The sequence below is a fragment of the Pavona decussata genome, unplaced genomic scaffold (assembly GCF_977016875.1).
Source record: "Pavona decussata unplaced genomic scaffold, jaPavDecu1.1 SCAFFOLD_6, whole genome shotgun sequence".
Classification (NCBI taxonomy): Eukaryota; Metazoa; Cnidaria; class Anthozoa; order Scleractinia; family Agariciidae; genus Pavona; species Pavona decussata.
The window spans coordinates 6,537,107-6,557,671 of record NW_028145430.1 but is presented as its reverse complement, the minus strand read 5'-3'; the positions used below and the strand labels follow the sequence as shown (position 1 = coordinate 6,557,671).

Sequence of the window (20,565 nt, the reverse complement as noted above, 5' to 3'; positions counted from 1 at the left end):
TTACGTTTGATGTTACAGTCGCGGGAAAAGTGAGGCAATTCCGATTAGTCGATTCAAATCTCCTGGCCTAAAAACAACTGTCTGTATTGGGAGCTCCACCTTTGCATGGCTGAATAAAACACGGCTACTCGGATTAACTTAAGATAATAAATTATCTGGGTCCCGGACACAAAAATGAGCTTAAAAACAGGTTTGCCAAAAGAAATTAGATCTGCCAAAAGATCAAAGTGTTTACCTAGGATTATTTTAGAGCAATTTTACTCCAAAGTTGTCTTGCCATCGATTAGTTATGGCTTAATCATATGGAGCGCCGGTAACGATTCACATATTTTTCACTCCATCGAAAGGCTCCACTGTAGAGCAGCAAAAGTAATCTACAATCTTCTTAAGCATACATCCTCTGCTGAATCTCCTGGACTTGTTAAATGAAACTTCCAGTCTTGTTAAATTGTTGAAAATACAATCTAATCTCAAATTTCGTTGGAAAACATGGAAATCATGGATTTCTGTGTCGGACAAAACAGAATTTGATTATCGCCTATTTTTCATTTTAAATTTCCCGAACGCCGCCATCTTGGATTTCGTGACGTAATACGGTTGCTCAATTGTTCCACACAAAAGAACTTCTGCTTACAGACCATAGCAGCAACCATATGACGTCATGACTGAAATCCAAAATGGCGGCGCCGGGAAATTTAACATCGTATTTGCAGCCAAGTGCTCATTGTCTTCCGTGCTCGTCAAACTCTTTCCCTGTCGGGATTTTTATTATTTTTAGCATCCTGGCAGTGCCTACAAATCACTTCGACTTAGATCGGTCGCGTGGAAGGGCTCTAAAATTACTCTCCAATAACTTTTTTCTTGCCAGTCATATCGTAGCCCTTTTTTTCAGTGTCCGAAAACCGAAAGCTGAATACTGCGATGAGAAGTTTTTCTTCCTTCATCTAAAATTTGTTGACCGTACTTTACTTTAAACATGTTTAATCATAAAATGCGCGATAATGTACCCAGTGCATGAACATATAATCTTGGTAACCAAAGTGAAGTAAAATTAATAACCGGACTTTCTAAGCCATGGTTCAGTTGTGGACTTTATGAGCTGTGCCTACCCCATGTTCTAATGATGCAGTTAAGACCAAGCTTAGCTAAGCTCAGTAGCCGTGATTTGAGGAGTTCTCGTTTAAAGCTCGATTCAGTCCACAACCAGATCTATATAAGTAATCGGCCCTAAATGTTGGTTTACAAGTACGACGCAAGCACAAGAAACTAACGTGTAAACCGGGGCTGCGACGCAAGCATAAACGCAAGCACAAAGAAAAGGAAATCTTCCATTTTACTTGTTCTTTGGCTTATATTTGCGTCGTTGCGTAGCCCGTGTAGAACGGAATAACGCAAGCTTAAGCATAAGAGAAGAGCAAGCAACAACATCACCTCGTCGCTGAATACCTCCTCAGCGTCCGAAATCTTGGATTTAAAATTTTGGTGCCAAAATATTAATTCACTGCGCCTGCGTATGCCACTTCGTGTTTATGCTTATCGCACGTGTAAACCAGCCTTAAGGCTGCTAAAATCAGTGAAGATTATAATCAATATTGGACTGAACACATATACCTTGAACCCACGTAGCCCGTATATTGGACGTTTCTCCCGCGTCGGCGATTCGCTAATTTTTTACACACCGTCGCATTCATCACAAATGACACTTATAAATTCTTCGCTGACGTAAATAGTTTGCAAATTTCAGTTTCGATACGCCAGGAAACCCCACTACTGTCAAGGGTCTAACTATTACACAAATTGCCTGAAGGAGTCACGCTACATTTCGCTGCATTATTTGTCGGCATTTTCCGAATGTAACTCATAAGAGTTTGCAAGCCATTGCTTTGAGGTGGCGTTTATAGTGTTCTCCAACACCTTTCTCAAGACTGACGCCGTTCATTGAGGTATTGTATGTTGTATGTATAGCTTATAGTCTTATGACGGTACAATTTGCCAGTTTTAGTACAAAATTATTTAGAAAACTTCCTGGCGAAGTCCTTGACGAAGAGTAAAAAAATTGATCTTTGATCCGTGCCGCTAGCTCCTCTAATGTTTGAAGTTGAATCTAACTCACTTTTTTTGCGGCATAAAGAAGGTTCCCAGGACTGAAACAGAAAATTTAATTAGAGTTTACATCCTTTAATAAAGAAACATGGGGCCTCATGGCTCCAAGACAGAACTTGCAGCTTCCGCCCTGTCGTCTTCGAACGTCGCCTGACCTTCGAGGAACTGAAATGCTGTCGAAGCGAATTTTAAAGTAGAGGAAGGCCTTTGAGCTTCGCGCACGATTCGCCGGGAAACATACAGTACAGTCCTAAGCCCCCAATTGTACGAATCCTGAAAGAGTAGGTGTTTGTTTTTATGTAATATTTTCTCTTGTTCAAAATAAAACGGAAGCTGTTGTAAATAAGTGCTTACATATGCGCATATTTTCGTCTTTATCTTGTAAACTTAGACTGAGTTTTAATCTAATTGCTCATCCGTCGGCAGCTCCTTTTATTACGACAGGTTTTAAAATTGTTCAACCACGGTACGTTATGATTGAAATAAATGCAAAGGACTGAAAGAAACGTTTAACTGGAAGGTTGTTTTTCAATTACTGAGTTAGTTTTAGATGGCCCAGTAATCGGGCGATGACTTGGATTGCTTGCAGCAAACTGTGAATGACACGGACAAATTTGATTTGAATAATCCGGCTTATTTTACTAGGCTGTAAGTGTGTGTCGTCTCATAGTCTCATTATATGTCCTTCCCGAAAGGTAAGATCTACCCACCCCCCACCCCACCCCCCTTTGTACAACGTGTATAAGCATGTGCACTCCCATCGGGCATCTGGGTCCCATTTAACTGGTTTCACTTGTCTGAAATAACTTTATGAAGTAGGGTATCTCAGTACCCACTTAACTGAAATGGCGATGAACTCTTTACTAATCTTTTGATAAAGGAAAAGATTGTCTGGCGTTGATCTGAAATACAAAGGGAACTTTGACTCACGATATTGTTGGTTTGATCTTGGCTACATCCGGGATTATAAATAATTAAAATGTGTTGAGTTATGAGCAAGAGCCTCTTAACTAAAACCATCCTAACTACTCCTTATAACGTTACTCATATCACAAGAGACCAAAATAAGATGAGAAAATTCTCTTGTAAGAACATTTTTGAATGTCTGATACTCTTTGTTGATGGCACAAAACAAGAGCTACACAGCTAATTTTAGCTGACTGGCCTTCTGCTATTTCTATATATTTAATGACTTTGTTGTATTCTGAATTGTTTCGGGGCTTTGGATCGTGACTGTTGACCTGACGCAGAACAAAACAGGCGAGACGTTCTCTAGTCCTCTCTACGCCTTACCAACTATTTTTCTCGTTTTTTTTTTTTTTTTTTTTGGTTTGTTTGTTTTCCCTTTCATTTTCTTTTTTTGCGAGCAGACGAAATTTGGAGAAATTTATGGTATTTAAAAAACTAGGAAAATGAATTTAGTCGGAAAATATTTAAAAACAATCAAAAGATTACAGTTTTAATTTAAATCTATAATTCGAGTCTCAAGCACAATTCCGGCTGGTTATGCGTCACTTCCACTTAAAAGAGTTATTATCCTCTCAGACATTTGACAGCTTTATGGATTTTTTTTAAATTGGCTACCTTTTCACTTAGAACTCCCTTTGTTTTACGCACGCCATGCGTGCCACACAGAGTGTGGCATGCTGTGAGAAAATGCTGATTACTTTTGGATTGTTCACGTTAATCTTGAATTCACAATAACATTTTAGTCTTCACTTTGTTATGTAAATTGATTTTACTAACATTTGGTTGAAATTTGTAACGTGGACTAAAAGCGAGGAAAGTTATGATTTGTTAAAATACGCAGTGGACCTTGTAATGGTTTCCAACGCCATCTTGGTAAGGGCTCAAACACATCTCGGCAACAGCACAGTAGATAAACGGGATAATGGTAACTTGATATGTTACCATAGCAACAGTATAACCTGTTAAAAACAGGTGGCTAAGAACCCCTCCTCATAATTTTTTTTAAACTTTGCAAAACTTGCAGCTGATCACAGTGCCGTAAATAAATGGGGGTTACCTAGCTTGCTTTTAAATTGTAACCACTTAAAGCTAAAAATGGTTTTTTTTAATCAAGTTATGCTTTTCATGGCAAGCTATTTAGTCAAGAAAATGACCATGAGTTGTTTGCCAATGATCAGGTGTTCGTTTGATACCATTATCGTTGTAGTCTTCTTCTTCTTCTTCTTCTTCTTCTTCTTCTTCTTCTTCTTCTTCTTCTTCTTCTTCTTCTTCTTCTTCTTCTTCAACAATTGATGTCATTCGAAAGGATCTTGGAATTCATACCTAAACTGGACGAATTTTTACTCAATTTGGCCACAGATATTCAAAATTTGTTAGCGACTGACAAGAAGGGTTTAAAGGCCAATTTTTTGCAAAGTCAAAGTAATATTTAGGAATGCATGCTTTCAGACAATCTACGGCGCGCTTGACCAGTGATTTAAACGTCTGAATCGAGACTTGCGCGTCGGTTTGAATGTATAATTTAAAATGCCAAAGAAGTGGGTATTTGTCACAATTTAGTGTCTGGTATCATTGGTTTCAGTTAATTCAAGTCCAGTTGGATTCCTGAAGATCATCTGTAACACATGTTGATACGAGATGGCGTTGCGGCCTTATCGAGACGAAGAATTAAATTACTTCAAATTTTCATCCCTCGTTTTAAATGAATTCCCCAACGCGTTACGTCAGACTTTCAAAACCATGTGGGACAACACCTTTGGACATCGCCCTGGATTCCAGCTCTGGGATGATTCCCTTGCTGTGCGAAATCTGTTTGTGTTCACGGAGGGTGGTACAACCAGAGTTCCTACACACCTGTCTTACAATGAATGGGATTGTAGTGCCTTATTCCAGACCACCATCTTTGCGCAGTCCTTCGCCTTACCAGATGGTTCAGGTCACCTCAGAACACTCAGTGATTTGTACGCAAAGCCCCGTTGTATACCTCATGGAAGTTTCCATGCATCCGTAGTGAGCCCAAGTGGAAACAATGCTGAAACCTTCGCACTTGCGATTGATCAACTTCGACTTCTAAGGAACTCGCTGTGCCATTCGACAAGTTCTGAGATGGCCAAAATAACATTTGACCAACGTGTGCAACACGCTAAAGATGCATTCAAAGCTCTTGGAGCTACAACAGCTGTGATTGATGCTGTTGGAAGTTTGACTGAAACAGATTTTCCTACAAATGAAGTCAATAAGTTGGAACAGCGTATGAGGGAGGAGTTTCAGGCGTACATCAAGTTTCTGGAAGCTATGAGCTTAGATATCAGCGAGTTGACAGCGCTGTCCACTGCCGTAAAGCGTAGAGTGGAAATCGATACTGCTGACAAAGAAGACATCGCCATACTGGAGCAAAAGATCGAAGAGTTAAAAACAGCCCAAAGCCAACACAATGCACAGGGGACCAAGATTTTGGAGGATATGAACTCAGCTATGGACCAGTTGAAGCAGAAATTGGAAGGAGGGACCGCTAGCAAAGAAGATATCGCCATGCTGGAAGGAAAGATCGACGAGCTGAAGGTAGCGCAAGTTGTTGGTGATGATCAATCAAAAAATCCAGGTACCAAGATTAAATTAGCCTCGATAAGAGACTAAGACTCTGCTATTAAGAATTAGTAAGTTACAATACATCTCCGTTATAACGGATCTACCTCTTCAATTATCTGTTAGCCTAATACCCACCCCCCTGGTCGCACTCTCTACTCTGCCCAATGTTCCTCTGCTTTAAAATCCAAGATGGTGGCTATAGCGCTCGCTCGCCCGGGGGGGGGGGGTTACCCTCGGAATTCTCGGTTGGGGTGTGCCGCCCGGTTCTCCAAATCCTGACCCTACTCCACACCCGTTTTCAGACCTTTGTTGTAGCGTAATTAAGCTTCGCATCAGTGATCGAAGTCAAGAATTGGTAAAATTCGCCCGAAAATTCAGCTCGGATGATATATTTTGGATTCTTCTCTTTCTCTACTATTTATGTGGAGTTGAAACGACAAATACCTTTATACGCCCTCCTGATTCCCTTGAAAACCACACTCGCTTTAAGACCATAATGGTCAAAATATATACCCGTTTTCAGATTAAAACGGCTAAAACAAACCGTACGCTTTGGGCAGCACATACCTATATAGCTTCTATAGGGTAACCCCCCCCCCCCCCCCCCCACCCTCCGCACTTGCTAATTATAATACGTAAGCTGTCCATGGTAAGCAAGTGTCCTAGAGGGGCCGGCCTAAAGGAATGAATCTGACTTCCATTTGAGTCGGGATGTTAAGAGAAACGGATGAAGAGGTTTTAAGTGTTGTCCTTAGTATCTGGAAACTTTTTCAAGGTTACTTTTGTCTTTTGTCTTTTGTCTTTCGAAGGTACGAACAAATCGCCAGCAAGATCATTCCTTCCTTCATTGGTTCCTAACTTCACTGGCCGTCAGAGCGAGTGCCAGGAGATCATCGGACACGTGATTTCTGAATCTGCGCGAATCGTGTCGATCTGGGGCTCACCAGGATTTGGAAAAACTTCAGTTGCAATCGCAGTGGGACATAAACTTCAATCTCAAGGATTGCCTGTCTGTTTCCTTTCGTTGAGATCACTTCAGTCAGTTGCAGGTCTGAAATCAAAGCTCCTTAGGGCTTTCAGACAATTCACAACAACTCACCAGTCATCGGCTCTAGCTCCTGAAGATGAGCTTTGCCAGCACGTAAGCGAGATTTCAGAACGCATTATAGTTATTCTTGATAATGTTGATGACCTATTAGAAAGTGGCGTGCCGAATGTGAAGACAGACGTCCTGCGGCTTCTCGAAGAAATTCTCTTGCAAAATGAAACGTTGACACTTGTCGTAACAACCAGGGAGTCTTTTGAATTTATGAACCTGCATTTTCAAGGCCACAAGTCTTTAAGAGTAGGGCCATTAGATGAGGCCTCCTCCAAAGCTCTAGTTCACGAACTTCTTCCAACTGCTTGCACCTCCGACAGAAATCGAGTTACGCAAATCTGCGGGCATGTTCCTTTAGCTATAAAGCTATTGTGTTCATTAATTTCCGAGGATACTTCCCAGACAAGCCAGTTTCTAGATGATTTCATGGGAACCGATACCGAAAGTATCGCTGAGATGTTGGACAACCAAGATTATCCAGCAGATCACCGATTGCAGCTTCTTTTCGACTCCTCTTTCGAGAGACTCTCTGCAAAAGAAAAAGAAGCATTGGTGTCCTTATGTATTCTTCCTGAACATTTTAGAACAGAGGTTGCTGCAGATGTTTTGGGTGAGACAAGAATATTTGAGGCCACAAAGATATTACAACGACTTTGTAGGAAATCCCTCATCGATTCAAGTTCAAAACCAGGTTCATTCTCTATGCATAAACTCCTTCAATCATTTGCTAGAGAAAAGGGAGAGCATCAAATGAAGGAGATTATTCAGAACTCAAAGAGGCGCTTCTGTGAGTCTTACGTTTCTCTTTTTCAGAAACTTAATGAACAGTTTCTAACTGGTCATTCCATGTCGGCATTCATTGCATTCTATGACGATGATCAAAGTATTGTTCAAAGCCTTTTAGAAGGTTGTTCACATTCTGAAATAGCCAACAAAGTGCTTGACGTTTTAGCAGAAGCAGATCTGTTCCTGGATGCTCTTTTTTACTTAGAAGGAGAAATCGCTCTCAGGATTTACGATTCCGCAATTGACGCCGCCATCAAGCTTGAGGCAACTGGGTTTTACTGTCGATTACTTGTCTCTAAGGCATTTGGCGATTCATATTGGGGCAGAGAAGGAAGTGCGATGTATCTTCTTTCCAAAGCAAAAGAAATACGACTGTCGACACCGGCGTTATTAAGCGAAGAAAAAGGAAAGAGCTTGTGCTATTCTGGCATATGTCAGCTGGTTTCCGGGAAAATTGACATCGGAATTGACTGTCTACAAGAGGCTATATTGGAACTAGACAAAACCTTAGAGCAGGCCATCCTAAAGCTTTTCGTTTTCCAGATCCTTGCCGTGTATTATAAGTTCCTAAATAACTGGTCAAGGTCAGCACATTACTACAACAAGGCCACCCAGCAGTGCAAAGAAGTAGGAGACAAACAACTACTTATTATTCCACCAATGGACAACAGAGGAAAAGAAACTATCAACGAAACGAAATCTCACGCAGATACGAACATCGAGCACAATCAGCCGCTAAAATCAATACTTAATTTGCTTCTTTGCCAAGCAACAAACAGTTTTTGTGGTAATGAGGACAAAGAATATTTTAGTTATAACATGCTACGAATTTTAGAAGAAACTCAAACACAATTTCAAATTTCCGTCGGATTGTTCAATTTTCACCGCTTTGCTGTTGCTATTACCGTCCGTTTTAATGAAATTAAAGACCCAGGAAAACTGTATCGAACAAAAATCAGTTACCATAAAGCATCACTCGAGAAATGCAGAGACTCTGTTGAGTTACAGCAAGTACACAAGGAAGCACTCGTCAAGTGTTACTTAGATCTTGGAAAACTCCACGGCAAAAGAAAGAATTATCCCGAGGCTCTTCAGGCATATCACCGTGCACTGGGTATAACTCTAGAGCATTTTGGGGATGAACACGCAAGCACAGCTCATGGTTACCATTTACTCGGGGTCACACAACATCAGCTTGGTGACTACACCTCTGCTCTCCAGTCAAAACAGCACGCGTTAGATGTTAGAAGAAAACTGTTCGGAGAAGAACATGCAAACACAGCTCATAGTTACCATTCACTCGGGATAACACAACATCAGCTTAGTGAATACACCTCTGCTCTCCAGTCAAAACAGCACGCGTTGGATGTTAGAAGAAAACTGTTCGGAGAAGAACATTCAAAGACAGCTGATAGTTACTATGCACTCGGTATCACACAACATCAGCTTGGTGACTACACCGCTGCTCTCCAGTCACACCGGCGCGCGTTAGATGTTAGTAGAAAACTATTCGGAGAAGAACATACAAAGACAGCTGATAGTTACTATGCACTCGGTATCACACAACATCAGCTCGGTGACTACACCTCTGCTCTCCAGTCACACCAGCACGCGTTAGATGTTACAAGAAAACTGTTTGAGGAAGAACGTGCAAACACAGCTGATAATTACCATTCACTCGGAATCACACAACATCAGCTTGGTGACTACACCTCTGCTCTCCAGTCACACCGGCGCGCGTTAGATGTTAGAAGAAAACTATTCGGAGAAGAACATACAAAGACAGCTGATAGTTACTATGCACTCGGTATCACACAACATCAGCTTGGTGACTACACCTCTGCTCTCCAGTCACACCGGCGCGCGTTAGATGTTAGAAGAAAACTATTCGGAGAAGAACATACAAAGACAGCTGATAGTTACTATGCACTCGGTATCACACAACATCAGCTTGGTGACTACACCTCTGCTCTCCAGTCACACCGGCGCGCGTTAGATGTTAGTAGAAAACTATTCGGAGAAGAACATACAAAGACAGCTGATAGTTACTATGCACTCGGTATCACACAACATCAGCTCGGTGACTACACCTCTGCTGTCCAGTCACACCAGCACGCGTTAGATGTTACAAGAAAACTGTTTGGGGAAGAACATGCAAACACAGCTGATAGTTACCATTCACTCGGCATCACACAACATCAGCTTGGTGACTACACCGCTGCTCTCCAGTCACACCGGCACGCGTTGGATGTTAATAGAAAACTATTCGGAGAAGAACATGAAGACACAGCTCATAGTTTCCATTCACTCGGGATAACACAACATCAGCTTGGTGACTACACCGCTGCTCTCCAGTCACACCGGCACGCGTTAGTTGTTAATAGAAAACTGTTCGGAGAAGAAGATGCAAACACAGCTGATAGTTACTATGCACTAGGTATCACACAATATCAGCTCGGTGACTACACCACTGCTCTCCAGTCACACCAGCGCGCCTTAGATGTTAGAAGAAAACTTTTCGAAGAAGAGCATGCAAACACAGCTCATAGTTACCATTCACTCGGTATTACACAACATCAGCTCGGTGACTACACCTCAGCTCTCCAGTCACAGCAGCGCGCGTTAAACGTTAGAAGAAAACTGTTCGGAGAAGAAAATGAAAGAACAGCTGATAGTTACCATTCACTCGGAATCACACAACATCAACTTGGTGACTACACCTCTGCTCTCCAGTCACACCAGCGCGCCTTAGATGTTAGAAGAAAACTTTTCGGAGAAGAACATGAAGACACAGCTCATAGTTTCCATTCACTCGGTATCACACAACATCAGCTCGGTGACTACACTTCTGCTCTCCAGTCACACCAGCGCTCGTTAGATGTTACAAGAAAACTGTCCGGAGAAGAACATGCAAACACAGCTGATAGTTAATACCATTCACCCGGCATCACACAACATCAGCTTGGTGACTACACCTCTGCTCTCCAGTCACACCAGCGCGCGTTAGATGTTTGAAGAAACCTGTTTGGAGAAGAACATGCAAAGACAGCTGATAGTTAATACCATTCACTCGGCATCACACAACATCACCTCGGTGTCCACACTTCCGCTTTCCGGTCAAAACAGCATGCGTTTAATAGATGTTATAAGAAAATTGTTTGACTGAAGAAGAACATGCAAACACAGCTTATACATGTAGTTGCAAGGCATCGGGGTCATTCAACATGAGCTTGGTGAATATACCTCTGCTCTCCAGTCACACCACCACGCACTAGATGTTAAAAGAAAACTATTTGGAGAAAAACATGCAAACACAGATAATAGTTACTATCCCTCGGGATCACACAACATCAGCTCCGAGTGAGTCGGTGACTACACCTCTGCTCTCCAGTCACAACAGCGTGCGTTAGATGTTAGAAGAAAACTGTTTACAGAAGAACATGCAAACACAGCTCATAGTTTTTTTTTTTTTTTTAATTTATTGAGTGCACAAACAAATTACAACACGCTCGTTAAAAAATACTACTTGGTGAGGTTGATACTTATACTATTTACAATACAGTGCTAAAAAAAATACGAAACTACTTACAATGCGATATTACTAACAAAACGAAACGATGCCTACGCTACTAAGAACAATACTAACACTACGATACAATACAATTACTAACAAATTAATAAATTTAATTTAGTTGCTTACAAATAGATAGTATTTGCCTTTGCAAAGCTAGACTCTAGTTACCATTTACTCGGTATCACACAACATTTAGCTCGGTGACTACACCTCTGCTCTCCAGTCAAAACAGCACGCGTTAGATGTTAGAAGAAAACGTTTTGGAGAAGAGCATGCAAACACAGCTCATAGTTACCATTCACTCGGTATCACACAACATCAGCTTGGTGACTACACCTCTGCCCTCCAGTCAAAGCAGCGCGCGTTAGATGTTAAGGGAAAACTGTTTGTAGAAAAACATGCAAGGACAGGTTATGGTTACCATTCACTCGGGTTCACGCAATATCAGCTTGGTGGCTATACCTCTGCTCTCCAGTAAGTTCAGCGCGCGTTAGATATTAGAAGAAAACTGAAACTGTTTAGAGAAAAACATGCAAGGACAGCTCATCAGATTCACTCGGAACCACACAACATGAGTTCGGTGACTACAGATCTTCTCTCCAGTCAGACCAGCACGCATTAGATGTTAGAAGAAGACTGTTCGGAGACGAAAATCCAGTGACAGCTGATAGTTACGGTGATCTCGGGGTCGCGCAACATCAGCTCGGTGGCTACACCTCTGATCTCCAGTTAGACCAGCATAAATTACATGTTAGAAGAAAGCTGTCTAGGGAAAAAACGAAAGGACAACTGATAGTTATCGTGAAGTGCGGCTAACACGACACAAATCAGATCCAAAGAGGCGAACAATGAATTATAGCTAACAATAATTTCTGATACTGCTGAAGTGCTTCAAGTTTTCTCAAATAGTTTTAAGTTAATTGGCGAAAAGTCAAAGTAAGTGTTTGTTTATTGCTATACAACATTACGTATTGTTGTTGTTCAGTTTATAAACTCGAGTCATTCCGCCAGCCGGATGTAAAAGCAAAAGCAATTGTGACTTGCTCAAACGCGTTTTCCGCACTTAACACCACTTACCTGTATTTGCTTAGGAATTCAATGCACCGTGCCGAAAAAGATGACAACCGAAACGCTTACCCATAACTCTTAGCATACGAAAACCCTAAAAACGATTACAACGCTAAGAAAGAAAGGTACCAAAAAAGGTACTAAAAATTTTAAACGCAGCATGCACAATTTTGTTAGTACAGGGAGGAATTTCACCAAAAAAATGAGCATGTTGTCCTCGGGGCGGGAATGGCGCGGCGAAAACTTTTGTCGTGTCATTTCCGCCGCCCCTCGGACTGACTGGCTGTGCTACGTTTGCAAGGTATTTTGGTCAAGATGTACATGCGCAATCTTTTTCCGTACTGTGGATTGGTTCCTGTTTTGCTTGCTTGTGCCGTGATTGGCCAGAGTTACTACTACGATTTTCTTCTACACTTATTTTTTAAAAAAACCGTTGTCTGTGACGAGAGGCGGTTGTATGCGCAGGTTGCATGTGCGCGCGACAGATCGTGTTTGGTTCAGTTTTTCGAACACTACAAGGGGGTGGCTACAGGAGTTATGCTGGCCCATTAGCCGGCTCGAGATAAAATAAATAAATAAATAAATAGGAATTTCAGTGGAATTAACGGAGTGGCTCTTCCATCCACTGTTTCCAGGTCGAATTGGAATTTGGAAATGTTGTTTTTTGTGGAGGGAGGAAAACCGGAGTACCCGGAGAAAAACCCTCGGAGCAGGGACGAGAACCGACAACAAACTCAACCCACATATGACGCCGAGACCGGGAATCGAACCCGGGCCACATTGGTGGGAGGCGAGTGCTCTCACCACTGCGCCATCCCTGCTCCGTGATTGGCCGTGATTGCTCCCTGATCCCTGTTAATGACAACAAATTATACGAGAATTGAACCGGATCCCCTAAGAAATTGGCCCCTTAACACAACTTGATCGGCAGTAGTTTGTTTTTAACTTTTCAGAGCGGCCGGTAGATTTTCCAAGAACTTTTCCCTCTCGTTATTGTTGTCGTTATTTAAGCCAGTCCTATCACTAAGTCTGGCCTACTTTATGCATGAACTTATTGTATAAAATTGTTGATAAAATAGTTTAAAATTCAGAGTGAAGATATGAATTACACATTAGAAAAGCGGATGGGAGATTTTAAGACAGGGAAGGCCATCCCAGAGAGGAATGCAACTTCAGCAGTTGCGAAAAGAACGGCAAAAAAAAAACAACAATAAACCAAAAAGCAAAATCAGTTTTGAACGGAATTCGAATCCATGAACTACGAGGGAACTGGGATGGAATGCCATTAAATTCAAATTTTGTTTTCAGGCCTCAGTTTATATCTCAGCCGTTCAAGTTACATACATATTTACGATCGTCTTTATTACATATTTACTATCGTCTTTGCTAGATGGAGCGTTCCCACAGGGCTAAATTTTCTTATCTTTCAGCGCAACGCATTGAGTTAATGGCTTTGACTTTCGTCAGTTTTGTTTTTAAAGGTTTTTCTTGTACATAGTCATGGTTATACTTATATATGCTTATCAAATTGTAAATAATTTCTTTAATTGATGTAGAAAACTACTAGGATACTTCTTGATACTTCACTGAGACCTGTTTAGTCGAGCCATTTAATTAACTATGGTCGAGCCTAACTTAATCTTTGTGACAATGGAAATTTAATGTTAAATAACATTCATTGAATTTTTACAAGGTGATGTTGCTCTACAGACTCAAAATGAACTCCTCTGGTCCCCGCGCACAGAAAGTTGTCACTTCGACGTCTCTTGTAACGCGCGAGTCAAGGCTAATATAAGGTAGTGTTACACAATTAGGCAATTTGGCTTGCAACTTGTCTTGCAATTTCGTTACACCGTTACCACATAAGTTGCACCAAACGTTGCGTAGGGTAAGACGTCCCGAAATGAACTTGTCCCGCAATGTTTTTTTAATTTTTTTTTTTTTGCAATCACCATTGCTCGAGGTAGAACCGAGTTCTACTTTTGGTAACTGTTTCAGCGACAAAAAATTACGAGACATGTTCATTTCAGGGCATGCTACACTAGGCAACGATCGTGCAACAAAATTGCGAGGCAAGTTGCAAGAAAATTTACCTAGTGGAACATCGCCTTTACACGCCCCAATTCTCGACCCAATTGGTAGGTTTACACGTTACAAATTGTCGGCCGATTCCTTTTTTCTCTTGGTGTAGCACGGTCACGGTGAAAATCAGCCTGCTTAAAAAACATCCGTTGCACTACCACGGATTTTTATAAATCGGTTCGATTTTCGTCCGCTCTTGCGTTTTGTTTGTCAAATTGGGCCAAATTATCCGATTAATCAATACGTGTATATCAGCCTTTACTCGATTATTGTAATAATCCTGTCTTGGTAGCGCTGTTAAAACAACCCTGGTGAAGTTTTTGGCGACCCTGATAGTCGCATTTGATCCCATACACACTCGATTGAAGAAACGTGTGGAACGTAAATGATGCGGCCTGATGGAATTATGGGATGATCCAATGGGATTGCGTCTATTTTGTTTTCTTTGTCCGGGAGAAACCTGTTCGATGTAAGCCGTACTGAAAAGCCGCACGTGCTTTTATTATGCAAACTAGTAATAATGAAAGATTAGGGAGTGCGTTTGATGTCACCAGACTCTCTCTTCCTTGTCAAATTGGTGATAATGTCATCCGCCCCTGCAAAATCTGCGGGGGATGCCAGATACGCGTCCCAAGATCCATTCATTTAATCAACGTCGTCCCATACGATCTCGACTCCAAACTGTATTAGGAGTGCGTTCTTTTCTACATCGAAGGCAACAAGTTTAGAGATCAAACGCTTCCCAGAAAGCTGTCGTGTCTTATTGTTCGCGGTTTATACGTTTTTCTGACAACGTTTTTCCAATTGAGCGTATATTAAACAACTATGTCGCTGAGAGACAACTGATTCAGCAATTAACAGTAAACAAATGTTTACAGTGTTTAATTCTCTATCCTTCCACAGTATTTTCTAAAATTCTTCCAATAACCAAATCAATGACCTTTCAACAAGTAAAAGAGCCACTCTTCAGTGAAATTAAACTAGCAAATATAGGTGCTATAAAACTTTTTAGCTATGCTTATCTATAAGAAATAATATATATATTTAGCCAAGCCTAAAAGCGGAACTCCACAATAGAAGTCTGCTTATTGTATGAACGTAATAACCTTATGAGTTCCTCATCAATTCTGCAGTTATATAGTACATTTTTAATGCATATGCAGCTAACTGCTCATCAACAATAACAATGTAAAACAGAGGGCAAAGTTACTGAATGCTGATTTGTTGTAACAGAGGGCAGTTTTTCGTAATTTTCCTTTCACCGAGGGCAAAATTACTTACTCCTGATTGGTCGAGCGGCGAAAATACTCGCTCCTGATTGGTTGAGCACGACAGTTTTACATTTTGTTGGTTGCTGCATTTTGTGTCCAAAAAAACAAGTTCTTTGAGGTTCTTTCGAAGTTCGACTCTTTAAGCCGGGTTCTTTGTACCAAAGTTACATGGAAATCAAGTGCTGCAGCTAGGAGGGAAATTCCTAAAGGTTAATTTTGGTGTCTCTCACAAGAAACAGCAAAAGATTATTTGTGTCAAAAGCTAAAGACTTGGATCGGATTGATTTTATTTTGTTTGGTTGAGAAACTGAAATCAGTCATGGCGTCCAAGTGCTTTCAACGAACGATAACCGAGCATGAAAGTGTCCTTTTAATGGGAGGAAGGAGCAGGAAGAAATTACTCCGCAAGTTCCTTCTTTGGAACGAAGGATCGATGGATCGATCTATGTTCGTGTGATTTCCAAGCGGTAGGAAGCTTCACAGCGCAGGTGAACAATTAATTGATGCCTAACATTTGATTTATCTTTGTTAGTTTGCTCCTGAATTAAACTTGTATTCTCTCTTAATCACATGTGTTTAATGGGAACTGTTCTCGTCGGTTTTGTTTGTTTTGCATGTACGCTACGAAAAAATTAAATAATTTGTTCATTGGTTTGCTTGCGCCTTCGATGAGTGTTTTACTGACTGTTTTACGAAGTTCCTTGATAGTTTTAGCAACATTTTGCCCTCTGTGTTATAAAAGCGGAACTTAAATGGCTCACAATGATATTTTCTGTTTTTATTATTGTTTTTAGTTTTTAAGATGATCGAGGCAAAACGGTTTGTGAACAGCCAACGCGCGCTACCGGCACTGTCACTGGCTAGTAAATTTTGCTTATCAAGAAGGCCGCACGCTATAAACCTCAGAGAAAATGGATACACTAACCAAAAAACACACTTCAAATATATCTTTGAGTAATAAATGAAAAAAGCACTGTGATAATTCATAGCAATAAGTACACAAATAAACTAAACAACGATCTTTGAAAAATTCACAAAAAACAAGCGAATGCATGAATGTTTTGCGTAAACTTTGTTTTGATGAAAATGAAATCACACTTTATTTTTACATTCGCTTTTAACGTTCTTTGAAAAGACTTTCAGTGAAAATTACTCACACATCTTAATCTTTGCGGTTATATCCTACTGTTTTAAGTATTTTTGTTTGTTCTCTGTCAAGATTGTCAGAAATATATGCGAGAAAAACTTGTCAGTAGTTTATGCCAACGATACAACGTTGGGAGACGTTTGTTGGACTGACTATTTTAGCTCAGAATCAATTTTTTTTAATGAAGCAAAATGGAATGAAATTAGAAAATAAAACTCCAAGGGAAATAACGAACATGGACCGGGAAATTAGCTCAAAAGGCTGCTCTGAGGTTAAACAAGTTGCAATGTCAACACTACAAGAAAAAAATATCTTGCAAAAACAGCAAAGTTTTGTCAACAAAATCACATGAATATACTCGCCTCTTTGGAGAATAACCAGTCCTTTTATTCGATTGCTGATTTTTTTTCGTTCGTTTACAACGTTAAGTTTCACTTTAAGAGGAAAAATTCATTGCCTCTTAATTTCATTTCATCGCGCCGGATTAGAGTAAAATAATTTCTCTTCAAGATTCGGCCGCTGTTTATGAAGTGCCGCCTCCAAAAGCTTTTTTTTTTTTTTTTTTTTTTTTTAATGCAACACAATTACTTACATTACAATACAAAAAAAAATACAGTACTCTGCTGCAACAATAAATACTACTTACAATGGGGTACTAACACAAAAGCTGCTATTAAAAAGAATCGATTTGTTTCTCCCGCCGCGATTCGCCGAAACGTTTCACTTCAAGAGGAAAAATCCAACATTTCGTGGCGCCGGATCGGAGTAAAATGATTTCACTTCCAGATTCTGATGATGTGCCAGTCGATTTGTTTCTCCCGCCGCTAGTTGCCTTGCTCTTTCTGCTGCCGTTTTTTTTGTTTTGTTCAGTTTTTTCTCAAACGCAGTTGGCGATGCAACTTCCCGCCAAACAAACGCGGCCGGCAGCGCAGTTGGCCATGCATTTTCCCCCCGAAAAACAACCTGGGCCCAGTTGCTCGAAGCATGGTTAGCTCTGGTTAGCGCTAACCAAGCGCTAACCTGGGTTAAATACCATGACAACCTGTAGGTTTTAATACCTCTTAACCAATGGTTAGCGCTAACCATGCTTCGAGCAACTCAGCCCTGGGTTACAGCGCATACGCTCATTTATGTAAACCAATGTGAAATGAGACACTCAAACCCTGTGCCGCAACACGGGGTTTTTTCGGCACCCTTTCCTGTTCTTTCTTTCTTTGTTCGTCACTCATGTTTCGCCTGTTTACTAACGCTCTCAATTGCTCTCTGTGACGTGGAACTTCGCTTCTTCGTCGCCTGTTTTCTCGATCTCTTTCTATCTCCCTTTCTTTGCTTTACATGTTTGTAGACTTATTCATAAATTGAGTTTGTGTTTTGTCGTACACGTCGTCTTCAAATTTTTTTTTTTCTCAAACGCAGTTGGCGATGCAATTTCCTGCCAAACAAACGCGGCCGGCAGCACAGTTGGCCATGCATTTTCCCGCCGAAAAAAACCTGATTTGCAGCACAAGGTTTGAGTGTCTCATTTCACATTGCTTACATGGAGGAGCGTACGTAGGTTGTACGGTCGGTCGGACGGAAGTGACGTCATAACCAAACCAAAATTTCTCGCACTGATGGGTTTACCAAAATCTCTTAGCTATGGGGCTCCGCTATAACCTCAAGTTGCTTTGCAGTTTAAAGGTAAACGCTCTACCAGCGTTTTAATGCAAACGTTCCTTAACTTTGATTGGCTCGTAATGTTACACATATCTTTGAAAGACGTGCAATTTTTCCCATACTTTGTCTGTTTGATGTTTTTTCGTTTTTCGACAGGAATACCTCCGATTCACTCCCCCCCTCCCCGACAAAGATCTTTTCGCGCGCTTTCTTGCATTGGTTGGCTGAAGGCTAAACGACTGGAAGGAAAATAGCAATTTAAGAAACGAAGGCAACGACGGCAACGAAAACACTACAAAACGATTGAAATCGGTTTATGGACAGGAACAATTTCTCTACATGAGTGTTACAAATGATATGTATTTTAGTGACGTGAAATTACCAGCGTTTTCGTGCTCAACGCAAGCACATGACGGTGAAGTTTTCTTTCCGTTTCTTAACTTGAACGTCATTCCTAACAATTTTGTTCTTGGATAGTTCAGCCACATTATAAATTACAAAATATTTTTAATAATGTGAAGTTATATTTTTATTATATCACTCAGTTAGTACGAGCGGTGCGATTGGTCAATTTTGCGGGCCGTATTTCACTGTATGGCCCGCTAGTTTCCTTTCCCGCGTGCCTAATTATCCTCAGAGATATAATAAATATCTTACTAACCTCGTTTTCTCGTTCCGTACTGTAAGCTACGGATCCTCGTTTTTTCCCGTTGATTTATGGCCCAAGCGTGAATAAATCAACGGGAAAAAACTCGGTCCGTACCTTACAGTACGGACCGAGAAAACGAGGTTAGTAAGAGGTGTTTCGTGTGATGTTTTCGTTAGCGTCGCCGTCGTCGTTTCTCAAATTCTTAATCAGTAGTAGCGCAGTAACTTCAACAACAGCGGAAACACAGGAGTACAGGCGCAATGTTGCCATGCGACATGCAAGGGGTGCCATAAACAAGCCCTTTTAAATACGATCCCCCGTAAGCGTCCAATCTCGAACCCAGAGTCCTGAGGCTTTTTGGTCAGCGGATGGGCGCACGAGAGACTCTGGGGTACTGGAATTTTATTACCGCAGGATTTCAGCGGTAAAACAATGCAAGCCGTTACGGGACAGCCAATCAAAAACTTAAAATAAAATTCCAGTTCCGCAGAGTCTCTCCTGGAGCCCATACGAGATTGGTGAGAGTCATACAAATCATGGTTACTATGTTTGTGTTAGCAATCATTCTTGCGTTAAGTCCCGGTTTACACGGCCAAGCGACGCAATGGTGCAAGCAGTATTACCAGCAGTTTGTAAACGAAGCCATTCCTGTTCTCTTACCCTACGGTATCACGTGTACACTCTTCACATTTTTGCTTGCGCTATTCTTTTAGGGTCGCAAAATACATAAATCCCAGCAGCCTAAAGAGCAAGTATGACCGGTAGGGTGGAAGGCCTTAACTGAAAAACCTATTTCCGCTGCTGGCAGTTAAAATTCTGCAAAGACCAGGATCAGCCCGATTAGCGCTAATCTATATCCATTACAACGTATAGGTTTTGTTCACAGTTAAGCCAGGATTAGAGATAATCGAGTTTCGATCAACTCGGCTCCTTACAAATACAGTCTCCTTGTCTTGGAGTCCGATTCGGAGTCCGAAGTAGCTGGACTACTCAATGTGAGCACATGTGGATTTTAATACAGCTTTGTTTCGTAGATCAACACGAGGTTGATCCACTCATCAGTGAATCTCCATACACACTGAAGTATCGCTAAAGTTTATATCAGCATTATGAACTCGTGACATTGTTACAATTGACCGTTAAAACGAATGCTACAGATTTAAAAGATACATGCGTGCGTGCGTTTGCTTAAGGGCCTCTTCATATGGGCCCGGTCGACCGGGCTGGCTCGGTTTCCGAGATCTCGCCTCGCCACTCTTTTCTTGACAAAAATTTGGATGTGTTCATTTGAGAAGGCGGGCAGGCGCGGTTACCGGGATCTCGCTTTTTGCGACCGAGATCTCGGTAACCTAGCTGGAAATTTTTCCCACACGAGCACTCCAGCCCGGATACCGGGACTGTCCGTGACGAGACATTTTCAGCTGTGCGTGGCTTGTAAGGTCGCTGACAAGTCGGAACGCAGTTCCAGGGGTATTTTGGGGGCCTACCTTTTGCACATTTTTCATCACGGTAACCGGGATTAAATTTCCCATATGAACAGAAGACAAAATTCGTCCCGCCTACCGGGCCAGC

The 20,565-nt window shown here is 41.3% G+C and overlaps 1 protein-coding gene and 1 pseudogene across 1 annotated transcript; both read left to right on the top strand.

Annotated features, from left to right (window-relative positions):
• Positions 1 to 1,750: 1,750 nt before the first annotated feature.
• On the top strand, positions 1,751 to 13,880 carry LOC146489468 (uncharacterized). Its single transcript, XM_085108932.1, has 3 exons — positions 1,751 to 1,943; positions 4,655 to 5,674; positions 6,471 to 13,880. The coding sequence occupies exons 2-3, from the start codon at positions 4,711 to 4,713 to the stop codon at positions 10,475 to 10,477; spliced, it is 4,971 nt and encodes a 1,656-aa protein (XP_084965058.1). The 5' UTR covers positions 1,751 to 1,943; positions 4,655 to 4,710; the 3' UTR covers positions 10,478 to 13,880.
• LOC146489469 (uncharacterized) lies at positions 10,771 to 13,880 on the top strand (annotated as a pseudogene).
• Positions 13,881 to 20,565: the final 6,685 nt, after the last annotated feature.